General features: G+C 46.8%; 1 protein-coding gene across 2 annotated transcripts in view; it reads left to right on the top strand.

Annotated features, from left to right (window-relative positions):
- The window catches only part of LOC144140990 (uncharacterized), a 29,364-nt gene extending 11,204 nt beyond the window's left edge, over nt 1-18,160 (top strand). Inside the window, exons 6-12 of one of the 2 annotated variants that reach the window (XM_077672477.1) lie at nt 3,838-3,870; nt 6,338-6,443; nt 6,898-7,122; nt 8,046-8,167; nt 13,691-14,052; nt 17,264-17,312; nt 17,926-18,160. In XM_077672477.1, coding sequence (XP_077528603.1) covers nt 3,838-3,870; nt 6,338-6,443; nt 6,898-7,122; nt 8,046-8,167; nt 13,691-14,052; nt 17,264-17,275 — 860 coding nt within the window. In that variant the 3' untranslated portion in view covers nt 17,276-17,312; nt 17,926-18,160. The remainder of the gene's footprint in view (nt 1-3,837; nt 3,871-6,337; nt 6,444-6,897; nt 7,123-8,045; nt 8,168-13,690; nt 14,053-17,263; nt 17,313-17,925) is intronic. The other variant, XM_077672476.1, reaches the window with a different exon arrangement.
- The last annotated feature ends 1,880 nt before the right edge of the window (nt 18,161-20,040 follow it).

Below are 20,040 nucleotides of genomic sequence, written 5' to 3'. Positions count from 1 at the left end.
TTCTCAAGTTATGAGGGTATACCACGGTGGTTTGTATGGGCTTCTTATCCCAGTCCTGGAGAATTAGCCAAGCGTGCTGAGACTATGAAATTCATTGATTATTCCTGAATATGTACTTCAGGGCAAGACAGAGCCCTTTTTATAAATTTTTCACCAGAAAAATTTTAGCACAACACTAAATTTAGTGTTGCTGATCAAACATGATTTTGTTTTGATTTTTTACAAAATCAAGAGCCAAAAATTTGCAGAAAACGGGCTTGTCTTGCCCTCGGAAATTTATTAAGGAACAGAATAAAGAAAACAACATGCAAATCTGACAAGCACTTCTTGAGATATCACTGGGATAAGCAGTCACAAAAGGGCAAAAGTTCATTTTGAGAAAACTGCCTTCAAAGTTTGTGTACACATTTTCACTTCCAAAAGGACCCCGCATCATAGCTAGAGGGGTCTTGGCGCACTGTCTTCCTCCTCTGTTGCTTTTCCATCTTCTCCTGCTTTCTTTTGCTGGCCTTGTTCATGCGCAGGGCGTCCTTTTCAGCAGCTCGCTGGAGGGCTAGATGGCCTGGTGTGATGAGCCCCACAGACGCGGATATTTCTCGAGTAGCTCTGTAGCAGCCCGCATTGTACCTCAGCATGGCTTCATGCAGTGCTGTCTCGACAGCAATCAATGAAACATGCTGCTCCATGTGCATCAGGGACCACAGGACAATTTGCATTTGCGCTAAGCGAAACTTCCCACCTTCACCTGTAACGATGGCAGGCACAGGGTAGGGCTCCGTGGCTTGGAACTTCCTCTGGGTCGCCGGCATAGCACCAAGTTCGTTTTGAACAGCAGCATGTTGTCTGTTCGCTGCCTCGACCTCCTCGCGTGTCAGGAAATGTGTCTCCAAGTGAACTGTATGCGACACGTCCCCGCTTGTCGAGGTTGGTGTGAGACCGGAGACGGAGGCCGCGGTCGCCGAGGTCGATGCGCTCGAGACGCCGGACACACTCGCAGCATCGAAGTCTTGCACAGCAGGGCAGGAGATACGTCGTTGGAAGCGCGGACACCCTCACTAGCGATGCTCTGTGCCACCTTCTTCTTGGCCATGCGAACGAACTTCATGGAACGCTTCCGCGCACCGAACGCGTGTAGCGTCCTGAACTTCACTCTGCGCATTGTGTCCGATCACGTACACGATTTGGCAGGCTACTCCGAACTATTGAAGTAGGTCAGCGATTGTAAGCACGGCAAAAAACTAAGAATGAGTGGACAAGCACGAGCAGCGCGCGCACGGTCCAATCGCAGCCTCGCACATGGGACGCGGGAAACTCGAAAGCACTGGAAGTCCCCCAATCACAAGCATATCCCTCCTCGGCCACGCTTCAGCCGCCAGCAGTAATGGCGGAAAAAAAAAGCGCAAGAATCCACAAACAAAACGATAAAAAGGGCGGCTCTACGGAAAGCGGTATGGCCGCTGCGTTCGCGCGAAATTTGGGTCTGTTTCGCGTTTGCTCGCTCCTCGGGAGATGCCGCGGCTGGTTATATATTCGTTTTTTGACATTTTTACGATGCATTAGGAGCTGATAATTTCAGCAAAGCTAGTTTATGACATATACAACCTAAATACATGGTTTTCCAAAAATCGCTTCTTTCGCGATTTTTTGGTTTTCAAAGGCCGCGTCCCCCCTTAAATGTCAAACTAAGGCTTTTGAAATGCTTGTCGTTTTTCAGCACTAGTGACAAGTGACCCTCACTGACGGCAGCATCTAGATCGTCGCTGTCACCACTGCTTACGCCAAATGAGGCGTGCCGGAAGCAATTGGCTATCGTGCTTGCCGAAACATCCATCCAGGCACCCTGCAGCATATTGATCGCCATGTACAGGTCGATCGTCGTCCCGCGCTCTATGCGCATGTTCACGAGAATTCTGTCAATCACACGCTTGCGGTAGCCCGACTTGAAGCTCACTGTAACCCCTTGGTCCAGGGGTTGCACAACACGTGCAGTTTGGGGGTAGGAAACATAACTCGATGTTCCGGAGCGCAGTGGCAGTGTGGTGGGCCGCGCAGTTGTCCAGGACGAGGCATACCTTCCGGTTCTGCTTGCCGAGCCGCTCGTCCCATTCCCGCAGCCACTGTGCGAAAATGTCCCTAGTCATCCATGCTTTCCGGTTGGAAACATAACTAACTTGCAGCTTCCTTTTCCCTTTGAAGCATCTTGGCGACGCACTTTTGCCGATCACGAGGGCTGGCAACTTTTCCGAGCCGTCCATGTTTGCGCAGAGCAACACGGTCACGCGGACCGTGCTCTGCTTACCCCCCTGGCAGCGTTCACCCTTTAGAGCCAAGGTTTTTTGCGGCAGCATTTGATAAAAAAGGGCGGTCTCATCTGCGTTGAATACATCTTTCGGGCTGTACTTTTCCAGTAGCTGTCCAACGTTTTTCTCCACCCACGCCACAGCAGCTTCACGGTCGACATTGAGCTTCACCGCTGACGGCCCTGCCGACGATGTCGTGGCGCTCCTTGAAACGCTGCAGCCAGCCGGCACTTGCGACAAAATCGTCGTGTCCCATGATGCATGCAAAGTCTCTCCCCTTCCTCTGCAAAAGTGCAAAAAACCATTTAAACACGGCCTTCTCTACCACTTCGAAGGCTGGGGCTCGGAGCTTCTTCATGTCGCCTTTGACGCCACATGCGACAGCACCAGCGACAACTTCCTTGCTGCTTAAAATCGTGGACAGCGTGCTCACCGCTATGCCGAAATCTTCGGCCACTTTTTTTTTCTTCGCGCCCGACTCGACGGCTTTAAGCATGGCCGCCTTCTGCTCGATTGATATTGTTTTGCGCTTCCATTTGCCGTTGCCGTCCTCCATCTTCTTTCTGCTCGCACGGCCGATCAGATTGAAAAGCTGACACTCGAATGATCGCAGGCAACGCCAAAAGCCGCGGTCGGCGCAGCGCCCAAAACATGCCCGGATGCGGAAGAGCGGGCGGGTCCATGAGTTCCACACGGAGGGGGAGGCCGGCAGACGCGCCCGTTCGCGCGTGTTGCCAAGCGGCTTGTTGCCATTTTAGCGCGCGGGAGTTGGCGGCGGCCCTGCGAGCGGGAGTTTTCAATTACCTCGTCCGTAATGAGACGTTAACTGTCGCACGCTATAAGATTATACATTGACCTGTCGGTCGCAAAGCGGTCAGTAAGTGCTTGTTTTGGGGAAGAAATGGTTCGTTATACCCATTGCAAGGACATTTTAGCTTCGTTAAAACGAGGTTTTAAATACATGGGCATCTATGGGAATTTCTAGGGGACTAACGATTGCTTCGTTATATCCATTAGTTTGTTGTATACCGTTTCGTTATGACGAGGTTTTACTGTATTTGTGAATTGAATATTCTCACACCTTTACCAAGAGTATTTGCAACGAAGTTGTCATGATTCACTGCAGCTAAATACATTGATGATTAATTGATTGATGATTGATTGTAGGGTATAACGTGCCGACGCAACGCAGGCGATGAGGTGCGCCGTAGGGGAGGGCTCCGGATTAATTTTGGTCACCTGTGCATCTTTCACGTGCCCTGAAATCTCGTACACAAGCGTTTTTGCTTTTCGCCTCCGTCAGAAAAGCGGCCGCCGCGGCCGGGAATCGAACCCGCGACCTCATGCTCAGCAGCTCAACGCCTTAGCCATTGAGCCACCACGGCGGGTAGCTAAATACATTGCCTGCTTCAACAAAATATTGTGGTATGCCAGTGTGTGGTAATACAGCCTAAATTTAGCCTCACCTCTTAGTAAACTGCACATGTCAACTGAATCTCTGTAGTCGCTCAAGTTGTCCTCTTTTTTTTTTTTGCAGACTATGTTCCAGAGTCTTGCATCGACAGCCAAGGTGGGTGTTTTAAACTGGTTATTTTTTAGTTATTGCACTGAAGTTTGCAGTGCCTTTATACTGAAACAAAAGCCAAATTGGAGTGGTTTCCTTGCTTCTTCTTGGTACTAAGTGTATTGAAATGTTTGGGTTGTATCTGCTATGCCAGCAACAACCTGTTTTGGTTTCATGGGTAAATGGAAAGCTTTTTGTAGGTTTGGGACTGAAACTTTTCTTGTTTGTTTGTAAAAACACAGATTTAGTATTAAGGGTTTTGTGTTTGGATTTCCAATAACAACCTGTTTTGGTTTCATGGGTAAATGGAAAGCTTTTTGTAGGTTTGGGACTAAAACTTTTCTTGTTTGTTTGTATGTTTAAAAACAGATTTTAGTATTAAGGGTTGTGTGTTTGGATTCAGATTTCTGTTCAATGCCTAGAAACACTGGCCCTCTTGGCTATATTTAGCGGCTTGTGCAGTTCGCAAAAAACAACACACAAAAAAAACGAGGGGGCTGTATGGCATCAAATTGGCACTTGCGGGTGTACTGTAAAGTTTCCTTTGTAATGTTATATCTCATTTTATACAGTCAAACCTTGTTGTATTGAACTGTTGGAGAATCTACAATTAGTTTTAGAAAGTTGAAATTCGACAGATATAACTAGCCAAGACACACCCTTCAAAACAGCATGATTAAGGTAGACGATACTGCAAAATAAGCATTCATTTAGTGAGCAAAAAGAGCGCTGCACACTTTGCGGGGACAAGTTTTGCCCTCTATTCCACTGCACGAAAGAAAACTACAGCTCCAATTGATTTCACAGCAGTCATAAGTAACCAGTTGAAGGGACACCATTATACCATTGTGGCAATTTTGTCACGTGGTGGTCTTGCTGTTGTGCTATTAGAGAGTTATAGCAGATCGGAAAAACGGTTCCGGTACGGTAGCGTCTACCGTCTGGACGCCACCGCGCATGTGCAGAACCTTACCGTATACCGGAGCGACTTGGCCGCACGGTACCGAGACGGTCCGTCGTTCGAAAGCGGGCGGCTGCTTTGGAAGAGTTTGGGAGACGTACGATTGGCTCACGCCTAGTCGAACGGATTGTAAATATGAGATCGCTAAGAAAAATGAGGTTGCAACAAGTTAAATCCGCGTGATTCTGACAGCTCAAGCAGCAAGCGAAACACAGTCCCGGCCCAACTGCCGTGGCTTGTGTCGTCGAGCGACGCATGTCCGATTGCTTCTTTTAGGTTAAATAAAGGCGATACTGCTACATAACTTGTATTGACAGCCACATGGGGCCCATCTACAAATCGACGAGTGAGGAACAGGCAGTGTCAGGGCGAGGGACTCTCAAATACAACTAAAAACGAGAAACAGCCAGCCGTATGTACTGAGAGCCCAATAAAAAAAAAAGTATGTCCTAAGAGCCCAGCTTGACCTGCTGGCGCCATCTATTGAAATGTCGTAGAGGTAAAATGCCCGCTTCATGTTCACGCAGTCGCAGTTCGAATCTCCGTAGGGGCGTTGGATGCTTTTTTTTTTTTCTAATACTGTTTCTAGCGCTTTTGAGACCTGAAAAATAATACTTCAGCACAGGAAACGCCACAAACTCACGAAAAATTGCCATACGACGTACAACACAAGTCGCTCCCAGTCACGGTAGCATGGACGGTAGTTACGGTGTGCTATAACTCTTAAAACGAGCCTTCCCGGTACGGTCCGGTAACGGGTACCGTGTACCGTACCGGAACCGTTTTTCCTAGTTGTTGAGACCAGGCCCTTGCACATTACCCACGATTTTGAGAATTAACTTACTAACTCTTTCGTGACTGTGGGAAAATTAAACCAATTTTTAGGGTCCAAGAAAAAATTTTTTATGCTAAAAAAATTGGTAAGGCACTAATTACAGAAACACCAATCGCAAATAATTTAATGGGCTTTCCAATAACACCAGTTTTTAAAATTTTTTCATTTATCATAGTTGAAAAGAAACATCAAAACCTAAATTTTTGTCAAGTTGTCGAAGAAAATGATAGTTGTGTATAACAAACCAACTATAGAAAAAAATTAGAATATACATTTTGTGGGGAAACATTTCAAAAACACTCCCTGGAAAAAATGTCGACTTGTGCGAAACAGTTTGTCGGGTACAAGTACAGTATTTGGGACAAGCACGCAATGCGGAAAAACATGCATGAAGTTGAAAATAGAACCCTGTGGTTCACTGTCGGTTATCTCAAAACATAAAGTTGCGCTTTATCATCATCTTCTGACTTGCTATTGTAGCCTTACTTGCAGGAGTGAGGTGTCATGTGCTAGAATCGTGGACTTTTCCCTTGTCATTTACGTCACGTTGGTTCTAAATGTTACCAGTAGTTGTCAGGCAGGGTTTTTCAGTTCACTGTAGTGTCTCTTCTAAGTGATGCATGGCTGGCGATTTGTTCTGTAGGCCCTGAGGTAATTCATTTTCTCCTTCTCAACAGAGAAGAGAGACAGCTGTAGCCTCGTCATCACCATGGCTCGGGGAGCCCGGTCGGGTGACCTCACAGAACTGTCTGGCGACATCATTAACCTGGTCGTCAAGGGCGAGTGAGTAGTAGTCTTGTGTTCATTCTATTCTCATGTAGTACCTACACTGTATCATCTGCTGTTGTTCTGAAGTTTGCTTTTAGACTGTTACAAGAGGTTTTAAAGCAATGTTTGTCAACAAATCTTTAGGCTAGTTTGGCATGCGAGTTGCATGCAGGAGTTCGTTGTGTGTGAAAATATGGTACTTCTTGTCAAAAGGCTCCTGGTGCGTACATGCGATGTATAAGGAATAAATTGTGAGAAGGCAGTGTAACATTGTTTAAGGTGCAAAAAAATTCGTGCATTATTTTTATTGGCGCAATTGTTGAGAAATCAAAGAATTCGTTACGCTGGCAGCTTCGTTGAACCGGGGGTCATTATGTGGAGGTTTTACTGCGCATCTTTCTCTTGGGGACTTTGCCCTGGTGCAAGCTGTTTGTACTGAGTCGGCTGTGCCTGGGGTGTCCGGGTGCAGGAAGGCCTTTGCCCGCTACGTGGATGCAGAGACTGCAGCGGCCAACCTGAAGCTTCTGGAGAAGGAGGTCGGGAACGGCAAGGTCTCACGGGTGGAGAAGTGCACAACACATGACACCGAGACTCAGGACAACCTGCTCGACGTGTTCCGAGTGCCCTTCGAGTGCACTGTCAGCCGCCTGAAGGAGCTCTTCCCTGGAGCCAAGGTCTACGTGCTCAACGATGGGTGAGCAGCCCTCAGTTTCTAGTGTTCATCATGCTTTTGTGGATGAGTTCCTCACTGTGTGTCGAGCAGGGGACACAGAACAGGTACAGATGGCCATAGGTAGGAGTGCGCTTTGACTCTGTTACTGAGCCTAGCCCTGTTGAGTAGCAGCATTGTCACAGGCGTTGCAGTGTTTGTACTCAGAGTGTAAATTTAATAGCTGCACTTGCATACCAGGTACAAGTAAACTTTATATCCCTTCCTAAAGAAAGTTGGGTAGCGGGAAAGCTTTCTCACATCCGAAAATGTGTCAAAACCTTCGCTAAAAGTGTGTCCTACTTCGGCTAAAAGTGCGTCCAATCTGTCGTTGAACCTTGAAAGTTTCAAATGGCAGGAACGAACCCATGCGATGATTTTCCGCGCACTAAGTAAACGCGTCTCCGAACAACCTGTTTTCCAAAAGATGGTTAATGAGATAAAGGTATTTTATTGTACTTCATGATCAATGCGTGTATTGTCTTATCTGGGACCTTTTTGAAGATTGTCAAGTAGCCTTTTGACACAATGGAAGTATGGTTTTATCCTCGCACCGCGTGTCCAGAGGTCCCAGGGATTTTCAGTCGATCTAACCATAAGGGCGATGCATTAGTTTTTTTTTTTTTTACGGGGCACCATCAGTCCCATGAAGAAAACTTTCGCTTTAGAAAATGTAGCAGCATTGTCATGTCTGGTCACTTTGGAATAACCCCAAGACAGTTTTGGAAAATGATTGGTGATGCTGTCCATTGGTGAGCTGTGTAAGTCACAGGTGGGTGGTGCAGCATGGTTTCTGGGCACAGCCGGGTGACTGAAACGTGGGCGCGCTGTCCTAGTGTGCACAATTGCAGGTCAGGTGGGTGCTTCTGGGCACTCAGGGCTTCCTTTTTGCTTCCCACTTGCTCCAGGTTTGCGCGGTTGCATTTTGAATCTTCTGAAGATCTGCTGAATGCAGTGCAGAACCCCGAGTGCCACACCATAGATGGCAGCAGCATCCGTTTCAGCCTTGTCAAGAAGTTTGGCGGACAAGGTGAGTGCCTGTAAAACGGTTTGTTGCGATACAATTTTGAACAGCAGTAAGTGCACCGTGCAGTAGGAATTCTGCAGATCTGAAATAAGTGAAGAGCACTGAATGCTTGAAAGAAGTATTCACAGCAAAAAAAAAGTGCTACAAAGTGCCAAACTGCGCTTTGAGTTATATTGGAGCTCAACAAAAGCGGGAGCTTTTTTCTGGCCTTTTTTTTTTTTTATTCAAATACCTTCGTGCCTGGCACGCGCTTCGTACTATTATGCCTGGAACGTGAACCACGAACCTGCTGCCTACTATTTTTGCCGCCGAGAGCAGCAACTTCGGCGCCGGCTACTCCCAATAACGCCATTGGCTACGCCGGTAGTGGTCACATGACCAGGTGGTCTGCCCCAAAGGCGAGTGCTATCGCGCGCGGTGCAGCGTTGGCTCCTCATTGGCCTTTGTTTTGTTCGTACTTGCTTCTGCCTTCTGAGCCACTGCAATGAACAAGCGAAATCGGTACACCACCTCATTGCAGAAACTGGCTATTCTGCTGCGCGAAGAACAGGGCAATTCAAATGCGGCCTGGCATCTGACTAAACGAGTCAACCATTCGAAGTGCCGTGATCGCATCTTTCAAGCTGCACCAACTCGTAAAGCATGCCGTGGATTGATGAATGGCTGCTACGCTAAACTCGAGGATGACCTGGCAGTATTCACGAATGTCACGGCCAGTTTTTGCCTGTAAATGCTGAGCTTGTGCAACTCAAAGCCAGAGAGCTTGCACGTGACGCCGGTGCACTTTAGGACAACTTCAAGACCAGCAGCTCTTCGGTACAAAAGCTCATGTGTTGTGTGGGATTCTCGCTTCGCCAACGGACGTTGATCTCCCAGAAGGTCCTGGCCGAGTATAAAGAAAACCTGGTCGAGTTTCAGGGCTACATCTTTAAGATAAGGGAACGCAAGTACAGTTAAACCTGGATATAGTGAAATTGACAAATTGACAAGGAAGCAAAAACGAAACCAGACTGTTAGACATCAGTGATGGTGAACTCGCCATTCAAAAATTTATTTCACAGTGAAACACTGCATGATTTGCGCCTGCTGCTTTCCCACCAGCTTAACTCTTTCGCTACCGCCAGAAAATTGACCAATTTTAGGGGTCCAAGAAAACGTTTTTTTTTCCTGCTAAAAAATTGGTTAGGCACTAATTGCAGGAACAGAAAATGCACATAATTTAACGGCCTTTCAGTAACACCGTTTTTTTTTTAAGTTTATATATCATAGTTGTAAAAAAATATCAAAATCAAAATTTTTGTCAAGTTGTCGAAAAAAACGATAAAAGAGGAGTTGTGTATATCAAACCACCGTTAGTACAAAAAAATTAGAATATACATTTTCTAGGAAAACATTTCAAAAACACGCCCTAGAAAAAATGTCGACTTGCCCGGAACAGTTTGTCAGATATAAAAAAAATTGTTAGCACGCACGGTGCTTGTGTCATGCGGTGAAGCCCACCCTCCAATTCAAACTGCAATTTCTGGTGGTTCCCTGGAATAAATCTGGCGGTTTGACATTATCAGAGGCACCAATTTGCCCCCACATAACGTAAAAACATCTTGTCAACGGCTGACTTTGCATTTACAGCGAGCACAATATTTGGGACAAGCACGCGATGCGGAAAAAACATGCATGAAGTTGAAATTAACGTCGTGGCTGATGCTTGTTGTCGTTCACGGTCAGTTATCTCTCACAACATAAAGCTGAGCTTTATTATCATCTTCTTACTCGCAATTGTAGCCTTGCTCGCAAAAATGAGGTACGATGAGCTAGAATTGTGCCCTATGAGCTTTGGCCAAGTAGCAGTTGCGCGATGAAAAAAATCAGCACAACGAGCCTTCTCTTTTGCAGCGCCACCTAACATTTTTCAAATAAAACGGTACAAAAACTTATCGGAGGCTCCGTCCGTATAGACATTTCAACTAAGCAGCAACATTAGACACCCGGATATACCCTCGCATGGAAACGAAACTGGACTTGCATCTGAAGTTCTTATCACAGAAATCGGGTTAGGGTGGGAGGAAATCAGGAGCGGCGTGCTCTGTTCGAGGATCAGTCGCGGACGCTCCAGGCGCCATGGCAGGCAGCCTTGAAGTTGGGTAAATGCGTAGTAGCGCTAAATATGAATTTCGCGATGCAGGAACAAAACTGAAACTGTGGTCCTGGGGTAAGTAGAACTACCACAGAACTTAGAACAACGTGCGCAAAGGCAATAAAACTGCCTAAAATCATAAAGTAGCTTTGCAACCAGGCACTGCTTGACATTTTCAGCTGATTTCTGGGATTATTACTGTCAGAGCGCGAACCTGGCGATTCACAATCGTTAGCTAGTTCCCCGTTCATGCCCTGATAGCAAAAAACAAGCACTGGTGCAGAGTAATTACGAGTTGCACGCATTCTTCGTTGGTAGCAGTGACGCGCAATGACCACGCCCCATTTCCACACCCAGGTGATTCAAAAGCGTGTCAAAAATCACGTTTCCGTGGCAAAAATGAAAACAAAACTGCTTTTGAAAGGCCATTTTCTGATCTAACTCCGAACAACTTTACTTGTTTGAGAAACGCCTGGAACGCTATGAAAAGGCGCTCCTGAAGTATCGATCAAATTGATCGATTTTGAAGGCGCGGTAGCGAAAGAGTTAATCGTCGCACAGCATCCAAAGGAGCAAGGTCGCTTATCGCCGTATGCGCAAACGTAACTGAAGTATCCTTTTTGCCTTTTGACACTTTTTGGAGCGTTAACATGTTTCAAGGACCACACTTATGCTGAAAGGGCACCTTTTTGTGACAGTGAGGCTGTTTTATGCACTCAAATTTTTCAGAGGTTGCTAGCTTAGATACTTTACTAGGCGGCGACGTTCTTCTTTATCGCTGGTGGATACAGCTTTAAAATTTCGAGTTTGTCTTGACACGACAAATTTTCGTTTTCTGGCAGCAGAACAGACTCTACAGGTAGCAGCGGGGACGCGCGACTACACGCTGACAGGCAGGCCTAGCCCCTAACCGACACTGCTCTCACTCGCGGAACAGCACAGTAGTTTGCGGTGCGGGTGAAATTCGCTAAATTACTGCACTTCTCTAGCCTATTCTTCTAAAAAATGGCAAAAAACACTCGCCAACACCTCAAGGTTAACCATTGCAACGCCTTTGTTGCATACAGTTTGCTTTGATGGGGGTGGAATTGGGGAATTGAAAAACTTAGTTAAGTCCAGGAATTCACATAGAAATTCATTACATCCAGTTTTAACTGTACCCCATAGGTCAGATTGCAAATGCGGGTGAGAATAATCTTTGGACATTCTGGCTGGGTGTTACATTGGTGGACGCGGTACCAAAAAGGTACACATTTGCTGCGGGTGACCACCTTTTGATTGCTGTTTCCGCTTGCATTACTTTGCGTTATATGGGTAATATATCCTTTTTTCTTTTTTTAAAACCAAAAGTGCCCACCTTGCGTTATATTCGAGGTCGCGTTATTTACGTGCAAATACGGATCTGTTTGCTTCAACTGTGTATTTATTAAACTTTATTGTGAAACCATCCAACTATTTCAGACAGTTTTCAAATGTCAACAGGTAATGTTCACATTTGAGACCTTTCTGCATCTGCAAATATTCTAATGTATTGGCAGTGATGGGAAGTACTGCACCTTGATAGAAAGGCTACGTGCTGCACCAAATAAACTTTTCAGAGAAAACTGCACTGCAGTTTCGCTAAAGCTGCACTAGAGAAAGTCTGAGGAACACTGTTTTTCAGGTTCTCTTGAATGTCGTTATACTCTAGCATTTGTAGTAATGTCAGTGATGTGATAGCTGCGCCAATTGCGCCTAACTGCGCCGAGAGGTAAATCCTGCTACAAGGACTTTGATTTCAAGCAATTTGCGCCAATCTTGAGTCTAAGCTTTGTTACGCTGGGCTTCCTCAATGTGGCGTGCTGTTTATGCCACGAGCATTGAAGAGGAGGGAATCTTGGAGTGTTTTCTGCTCGCGAAAACGCGCTGCGCACCCCACAGGCGTGCTCCGCTGCTGCGGAACACCCGCACGCTGCGCGTGGCGCGGCCGGCAGTGGCGGCTTCAGCCGCGAAGTGCTGTGGGGATCTTGAGCGACTGCGTCTAACAGCTCTCTAAAATGCTGATCAAGCCGCACACGAAGTTGTTTGTGTGGTAAAGGAGCTTATAATGGGGGCGAAAACAGTACTATAAACCATCATCCACGCCGCTAGTGAAGGCGCCCATGCAATATCTGCCGGGGTAGTAAGCCTAACCATCTCTGTCTGAGCCAGCTGGCTTCTCGAGCGCTTCGAAACTTAGGCGCGCGCCTCCCTATTGGGGCAAGTCTGCAAGCTCCTCCCACTGTCGCGCGCGTCACGCGTCAGTTTCTGACCGAGGCAGAAGGTGCGGCGGGAGGGCATTGCAAGGGTAGGTATCAGGAAAGGGGAAAGAAACGAAAGTTCAAGGTTGCTTGATGTGGGGCCGGCTGCAAGCCTGTTCATTGAACAGTTTTGAGTTTCGGAGAAAGTGATCTTGCTTGACTCAACATGTTGTTCAGGAGGAACACTTCAGGAAAGCATTTTATGATAAAACTTTCTTTGCAAAGATTCTCTTTGTGAAGAATGTGGTTGACGTTTTCTCTGATTTTTTTTGTCTTCGTTTCAAATAAGTTAGTCGTTGGTCCACCTAGTCAATGATCATCATGGGTGACCTTCTTTCACAAGCTGGGTGGGCGCTTCATGAAGACAGTCTTACCGCTCAAAAAAAGTTGCCGTTGTTGCAAACCTAGTCCCCTGCAAATTGGAAAGAGAGTCTAGAAGTCTGGGAGGAGATGTAGCATGCGACTTCGTCTTGGGAACCCGGAGAGAAACAGACATTTAGGCTGGGCGCTAGAAGCTTTTACATAAAATGCACTCAGTACATTATGTCGTGTGTTACTGTGTTCCGTTCATTATGGTTTTATGAAACGTTCTGTAGTCTACCGATTGGAATGCTACCCCGATAGTCATTTTTTAAAATAAAACTTCAAGTTCTTTCATGATCTGTTGTTGGTTGATGCAGTCAATGCATGTACACACTCGCACGGACTCTTTCAGTGCTTGTCTGGAGGCATTTCATAGTCACTGCTAAAAGACATCTGTGTAGCAGAAACTCGTCTGCTCCGAAGACATTTTGCTTGTTTAAACATTTCTGTGTGCCCAGGATGCTGCTTTTGGGGCTCCTCTCGGTTGTTTTGCTCCCCTTCTAGCAATATATTTGAAATCCTAGTGCTCGTTCTGGACGCTCCGAAAGCCAAGTTTGCTGCTCCAAAACCTTATTTTGGCTGCTCCAAAAGCTGCTCCAAAATGATTCGACCCAATCACATCACTGAATGTGCAGCAAGGCACTAGTAGGTGATAATTGGCTCTTGCGATGCATTCTTTTGTAGGTGGACTCGGGCCTTCACTCTTGAGGGTGTGGTGCTGATGGCTGTGGCTCCTCTTTTCTGTTGCAGGTGGCTTCCGGGGTGGCAACCAGTCCCGAGGGGGCCGGGGCGGCAACAATTCCTTCAGCCGGGGAGGCAACAACTCTTTTAGCCGTGGCGGCGGCGGCCGCGGTGGCCGTGGCGGAGGCGGCGGCGGCGGCTGGGGCAACAGCAGCAGTTGGGGCAGCGGCGGCAGCGGGGGCGGCTGGGGCGGCAGTGGCGGCAGCTGGGGCCGCGGTGGGGGCGGGGGCCGAGGAGGCGGCAAGTTTGGCGGGGGCCGAGGAGACTTTGGTGGCCGCGGAGGACGAGGGGGTGGCGGACGATTCGGAGGCCGCGGCGGAGGCGGCCGGGGCCGGGGCAGTGGTGGCCGTGGCGGCGGGGGCCGCTTTGGGGTGAGTGCATTGCCGGGCTAACCCTTTCTGCTGTAATGGGGCATGATGTGTTTCTCATGATTGAGTGCACTGCTGCTGAGGTTGGGCAGATTTTGTCTGCAGCACAGAGGTGCTAGCTATGCTAGTTTTGCAGTAGTGTTTGAGTCTCCTGTTCTAGCCTTGTGGGTGGCAGGAAAGAGTAACTGTCAAGAAGGCCTTTTGTCATTTAATGAGTACATCAGCGGTGTTTGTGAGCATAACCTCAATTAGTAGCTGCTCAGTTGTGCTGGTTTGAAGTAATTGAGCACCAGAATGCAGTAGCACATAACCTTACAAATATTTGAGATCATTGAAAGTGTGTATGCCTACATTTTACCTAATTACTTCAATGAAGGAGCTACATTTTGAAAGTGTAGAAGGTATTGCAAGGACAGAAAAAGGAAAATATGCAAAGTCTACTCAGTTTTCTTGGAATTTGTAGAGCCCTCAGGAAAGAAAACTTACTGCTTCCTTACTGCCCAGAAAACTTACTGCCCATAGTCCCAGTTAATGGGAAAGGAACTTGACAATGAAAGTATTGATGAGTAATGTTGCGGTTCTAGGCATGGTGAATTATAATCAGATTTTGCTGGAAAACGGGGAGTAGGCAGTGTTTAAAATTGGCACGGAGGCCACGCTAGAACTGTAGCGTACTGGAGGAAACGGAGGCGTGGTTTTGTGAAGTGTGCGTGCGTGCGTGCTTGTTGTGTGATGTCAATGTGTTGTGAATCGTGCTGTAAAAGGTTTGGGTGGTGGTCGTAGGGAGCATGTGCATGTTGTGCGGGTCTGTACAGGTAATGGAATTTAGTCGTAAGGACCGTGCTCGTCTTCGGTGACCTGGGTGGGGTGTAGAACATACTAGTGTCAGTGAAACCTCGTTATGTGGAACAGTGATCACGAAATAGTTTGGTCTAGCCAAAATAATGTACACTGCCAAAAATCAGCTGGCAGCTAGTGGCCTATTGGAGCACTATTATTAGCACTTCAGGTGTTAATACAATTTACTCACTTTGGTGCAAAAGTCTTTAGCAGTGTAGACTGCTTCTTAGTGGTGATCGCATGCTTGACCATGGCCTGCTTCATGAAATCCACGTGGTCCACCAGCTGAAAACCGCGTTCTTTTTCCGCACGACAAAAGCATTGCAAAGTGGTTTGGACAACTCGGACAACAACCAAAGAATCAATCGCGAGAAAGCTTCCGTTCAGCCATTGTCGTCGTTTGAAGAAACGGCATTCTGTAACCCACCCACAAATGCACTCAGCTTGGCCAGCCCCTGTCGTGTGGCTTTTTTTTTTTTTTTTTTTTTGACAAAGTTGTCGTTAGACAAGCTACACCAGTTGCAGGAGCCACAAAACTTGCAATCCCATACAAAATTTTGTCAAGGTGGTCTTCGAACTTGTCCTGCGCTTCTTCAGCAGAGGCGTACTCTGCACAGGTGCTGAAAGCTTTGTAGCACTGTCCCAAGCGCCTTGTAGCATTTTGTTCGATCCTAGAAGGTTGACTTGGATGTTCGTGGGCTGCCTTTTTGGTAGGCTTTGGTTGTACAGTGCTTAAAATGCACAGATAAACTCGTGGTCCGAAGGCTGCAGCTTCGACATAGCGCTTGGCAGCATGTACTTCATCCCTGGGGTGCGGTTTGCAGTTGACTATCAGGCACAGCGTGTGACTCTTGCTTGCAAGCTTGGTGTCTTATTTTCGAGCCACTTTGCGACATCACGGGTCGGTCATCCACAACTTTCGATTCCACACACAGGAATATAGTTTTGCAGGCATCCTGCCATTTCGAACATGCCTAAAATTACAGGTCGCAACTGTGGGCTACCATCCATTTTTGCTGCCAGAAGGATGGTTATGCAGGTTTTGCTTTGAAGGCATCAGCAACTGTTGACATTTCTCTGCAGTTTCGATTCGCCGTATTTCTAGTTTTGTTGTGCACGTGAGTAGTATCCCTGCGTTTGGGGTCATTGCTGCAAGATGGTTCACACAACAGGACAAGGCTGCACTCGAGCAGTTAGTGAAGTTATTTTTGCTTGAGCTGCAACTGCCTGATGTTCCACTGCTGTCTTTCGCTTACGGGTTCCATACAGGAAAGCCTGAAGAGTTCAGTATATTCATTTTATAGAAAATGAGGTTCGATATGTGAAGTTTAAAATGCATGTGGAGTTTTGGAACATCTTAATAAAAATTTAGTGTATCTCTGTTTGATATAACGATGTTTTACGGTAGTAAGAAGAGCATTCGTAAGTGCAAGAACACTCGCATGCTCTGTGGCGTATGCTGTCTGGGCTCTTTTACTGGTGCAAGATCATCACCGGGGTTCTGACACCATGGTTTGAGTGCAATGCAAATTTTGCACGTTCCAAACTTAATTGGCACTGAAGCATGTTTGTGGCAGGGAGCAACAGCATTTGATTTTGCCTGTGCACTTAGGGTCCTGAAAGCAAAAAAGAAATAGTTAGGCACAGCTTGGCACATTGATTTGTGCATCTGGTATTACATTTTTCTTCGTGTTTAGGAAAGGTGCAGGATTACAAACTGCTTTACATGTGCCTGCCCCTACGCTTTTCTTTTCTTGCAAGCTCTGTTCACTCTCACTTTGCATGGCTGTATGTTAGCATCAGATTCCTTATTGCTGGGGCCAGCAGTTGCACTAGCTACTACAGGTGCATGGCGCTATGTGTGAGCTGTAAGCATGATTCTGCTGTGATGTCTTCTGTTGATCTTAGCCTTCTTTCCCCCCCCCCCCCCCCCTTGTTTGTTCCTCTTGTGATGCTGTTCCTGTGTTCTCATCTGTGCTTCCTGACTTCCTGCGTGCACCATGGAGAGCCATGGGGTAACCAAAAGTGATGATCTCTTGCTCTGGTAAACACCGAGCCTGCCTTTGTATTTTGGCGTCTGCATAACATTTGGGCTCCCAGTATATTTCCCCTACACGTGTGCCAAGACGAAGTGCACATTTTGGTACCACTTTGCAGTGCTATCATCTATTTGATGCCATGCAGTGTTGCCTCTGAACTGTGAAATCTACAACACTCTTTTTGAAGTGAACGCTCACTGTTTGGAGCCCTTGAATTCTTTCCGGCGACACAGTCGCCGGGTGCAATATGATTGCAAAGTAGCGAACAACTGCCAGTGCAATGAAATGTGCCTGTGCCTTACATGGTTGACTCGCCGTAACTTCAATCTTTACAGTTTTATTATTGAAGGGCCAAGTCTCCGCAGCTTGGACGGCAAGGTGCATGTAAGAATTCCTTGATTAACACTGCTTTCTCTCGGTTTTCCTCTCCTGTGGCTGGCTGTGTGTGCGTGTGTATGCAAAAGTAACGTGGGCCAGTCTGTGTGTGTGCGTGTGTGTCACTGTTTGTGTGGTTCTGTACAAGGGGGCACAGAGTGACCGGCAGCTTTCTGCGAACAATTTGCTCTCTGTTCACACTTCAGTTGTGTTTGACTAACGGCTTCCTCGGTGGCTAATCATCGAATGCACAAGTGCAGTGTGAATGCTCAACTTTTTGCGAGGAGTGTTCTGGGGAAATGAAGGGAGCCTACAGCATAGCATGCCTGTGCAAGGAATGTTCAGGGCCAAAATACAGTGCAGTGAGCAGTCAGGTGGCCACGGAGCCGAAGTTGCATGCACCATACACCAAGCTCGCACGTAGAGCGAGCGTTGAAGGTGTATCCGTTGGTGAGTCTCGTTTGAAGCTCGAGTGCAGATCACTGTGGGGTTTTGTAGAGTGCGAACTCTTTGGGGGACCCGCAGGCTGGCCGGTGACTCTGTGCCTTTAATGAGCATCCCGGTGCGTGTTAGGGTGCCTTGTTCATGCACTCATGGTGCCTGTCTTCCTCCTTTCTTGCAGGGTGGCGATGAGTAGAAAGGGAAGAGAGCCACCACATTGCCATAACCGCATCTGCGACTCTAGCGTTGCTTGTTTTTCATCAGGTCATCAGGGCCATTTTTGTTTACACCTTCATTTGATTTTCACATTGACAAGATGCACCGAACGCGAGAGCCATTGCGAGTTTCTCCATCCAACAAGGGGAGCTTGACATCAATCATGTGGTGTGTGAAATAAAAGGACAAAATAAGCAGCATTGTTGGTGTCTTCTCTGCTGCCTGGGAACCAGGCGCATTCCATTGTTGGGCCAGCACAGGGGCTAGGTTTCATTTTGATGAAGCATGTACTGTACGTAAATATACCTTTTTCCAATACCAGTTCTGCTAGCAGTTGCAGCGCTAAACTAGAAGCAGTAGGTCCCCCCCTCCCCCTCTCAAAGATATCTAAAAAAACTTGTCCATGAAAAACCATCTTACAATCCCTCCCACACCCACCCTTCACCAGTACCTTTCACATGAGTCACGGAAGGGGGGAAGGTCTGTAGTGGGCTAAGTGCTGTGTAGCCATGTGTATGCAAAGTGGGCAGCTTGAACAGGGGTTTGTTGGCACTTTTTTTGTGTGCACACCAAACTGATCGCCAGATATCGGAAAAGCAATGATGAAAAGCTTCAGTACTAGGAAGTTTTACGTGCTGTCTAAGCTTGCAGTTGGAATGCGCCTTTTGTTTGGATTGCCGAAAAGGAATGGCAAACTAGCAGTGCGTGAATGCGTAGATATCCTAACTCGAAGTTCCACTGTGTGTGAGGCACTTGATAGGGTAAGAATAGGCTGGACCTTTTACTGAGGCAGTCTTGATGTATGTGCACTTGGTTTGAGGCATGGACTGAGAAAGTACGAGGGGATGACTTGGTGCAGTTATCTGCACAAACCTAGGGGTGAAAGCAGGATTTTCGATGTTTTTCAAGCTTGTCATTTTAAGCTGCCCTGGCTTGCCTCTTAACGAAAGTTCAATATTCTGTGCAGCTGTTTGCTTGGTTCACTAAGGGAGATGTTACAAAGGATTGGTCTGCTGAAATGACGTGGAAATTTCTGGCTAAGAATGTTTTATCGTGTATTTTGGTGCCTATAAATGGCAACTTTCTCGATTGCTGTTTGAGCTCATTATTCATGTTACTGGGCTGCTAGCATGGGTGAGACAGCTGGTCATATTGGGAAGTTTTTATACAAATGTTTTTCTGCGCCAGGCTGCTCCAAAACAGTGAGAACCAAGGATTTTAATGCTCATGTCAGTTTCAGCAAACGAAAATGCTTTGACGGCATAATTTTCCAGCACCTCCAAGGTTATGCCGTTTCTAAAGGTTTGATTGATCATTCAATTAAAAAACGCATAAAATTGGCCCGAGATAGGTTCGTAATTACGTTCGTTGCCATCGTAATGAACGTGCGGCTTGGGGATTGAAATGGGAGGGCTGGTGGGGTGTGAAGGCTGTCGCCTCGCTTTGCGCATCTTTTGCCGTGGCTCTACACTTGTGCGTAAAGCGGACTCTGCGATTACAAAAATAATTTCTGCATTCACATGACAATAATTCTTTACCGATTACCCAATTTTTCAATTGGGTATAACGGCGCTCCATGCTATCTATTCAAAGAGCCTAAGAATTTAAAAAAGGGGTTTGTAAAAAGGTAGTGCAGTTCGTACCTTGGCTATTTCAGTGCTATGTACGTTCAAAACCGATTAAAAAGTGCACTCCATCTCGCTCCGGGTTGCCAAACATTTTTTTTTCGGTTCCTAAGGTGACAATAAATGTTATTCTGCTCCAAATTCGAGATTCAGGTGCTCAAAAAACTGCTCCCAAATCTTATTCAGCTGTCAGACATCACCCCTGCTAGCATTGACTACTGGAACTGTATTGGGCTGAACCTAAAGAAGGCACAATTTTGAAATGAAGCCTTGATACTGTTTCCTCAATTTTCAGAGATCCTGAGGCTATGTTTTCCTTGCAGTTCAAAGAGATTTAATCAACCGTGCAGTCGCATCCTTGTTTCTAGTAGCAAACTCAAATCCAACTCTATTTTTAAATCAACGGTTGAGTGTCGAACACGTCTTTGTTGGCAGAGCATTCGATTCCTATATTG

The sequence above is a fragment of the Haemaphysalis longicornis genome, unplaced genomic scaffold (genome assembly GCF_048455015.1).
Source record: "Haemaphysalis longicornis isolate Haplotype H1 unplaced genomic scaffold, Haemaphysalis longicornis Haplotype H1 scaffold_58, whole genome shotgun sequence".
NCBI lineage: Eukaryota > Metazoa > Arthropoda > Arachnida > Ixodida > Ixodidae > Haemaphysalis > Haemaphysalis longicornis.
This window is presented reverse-complemented; position numbering and strand designations above follow the sequence as displayed.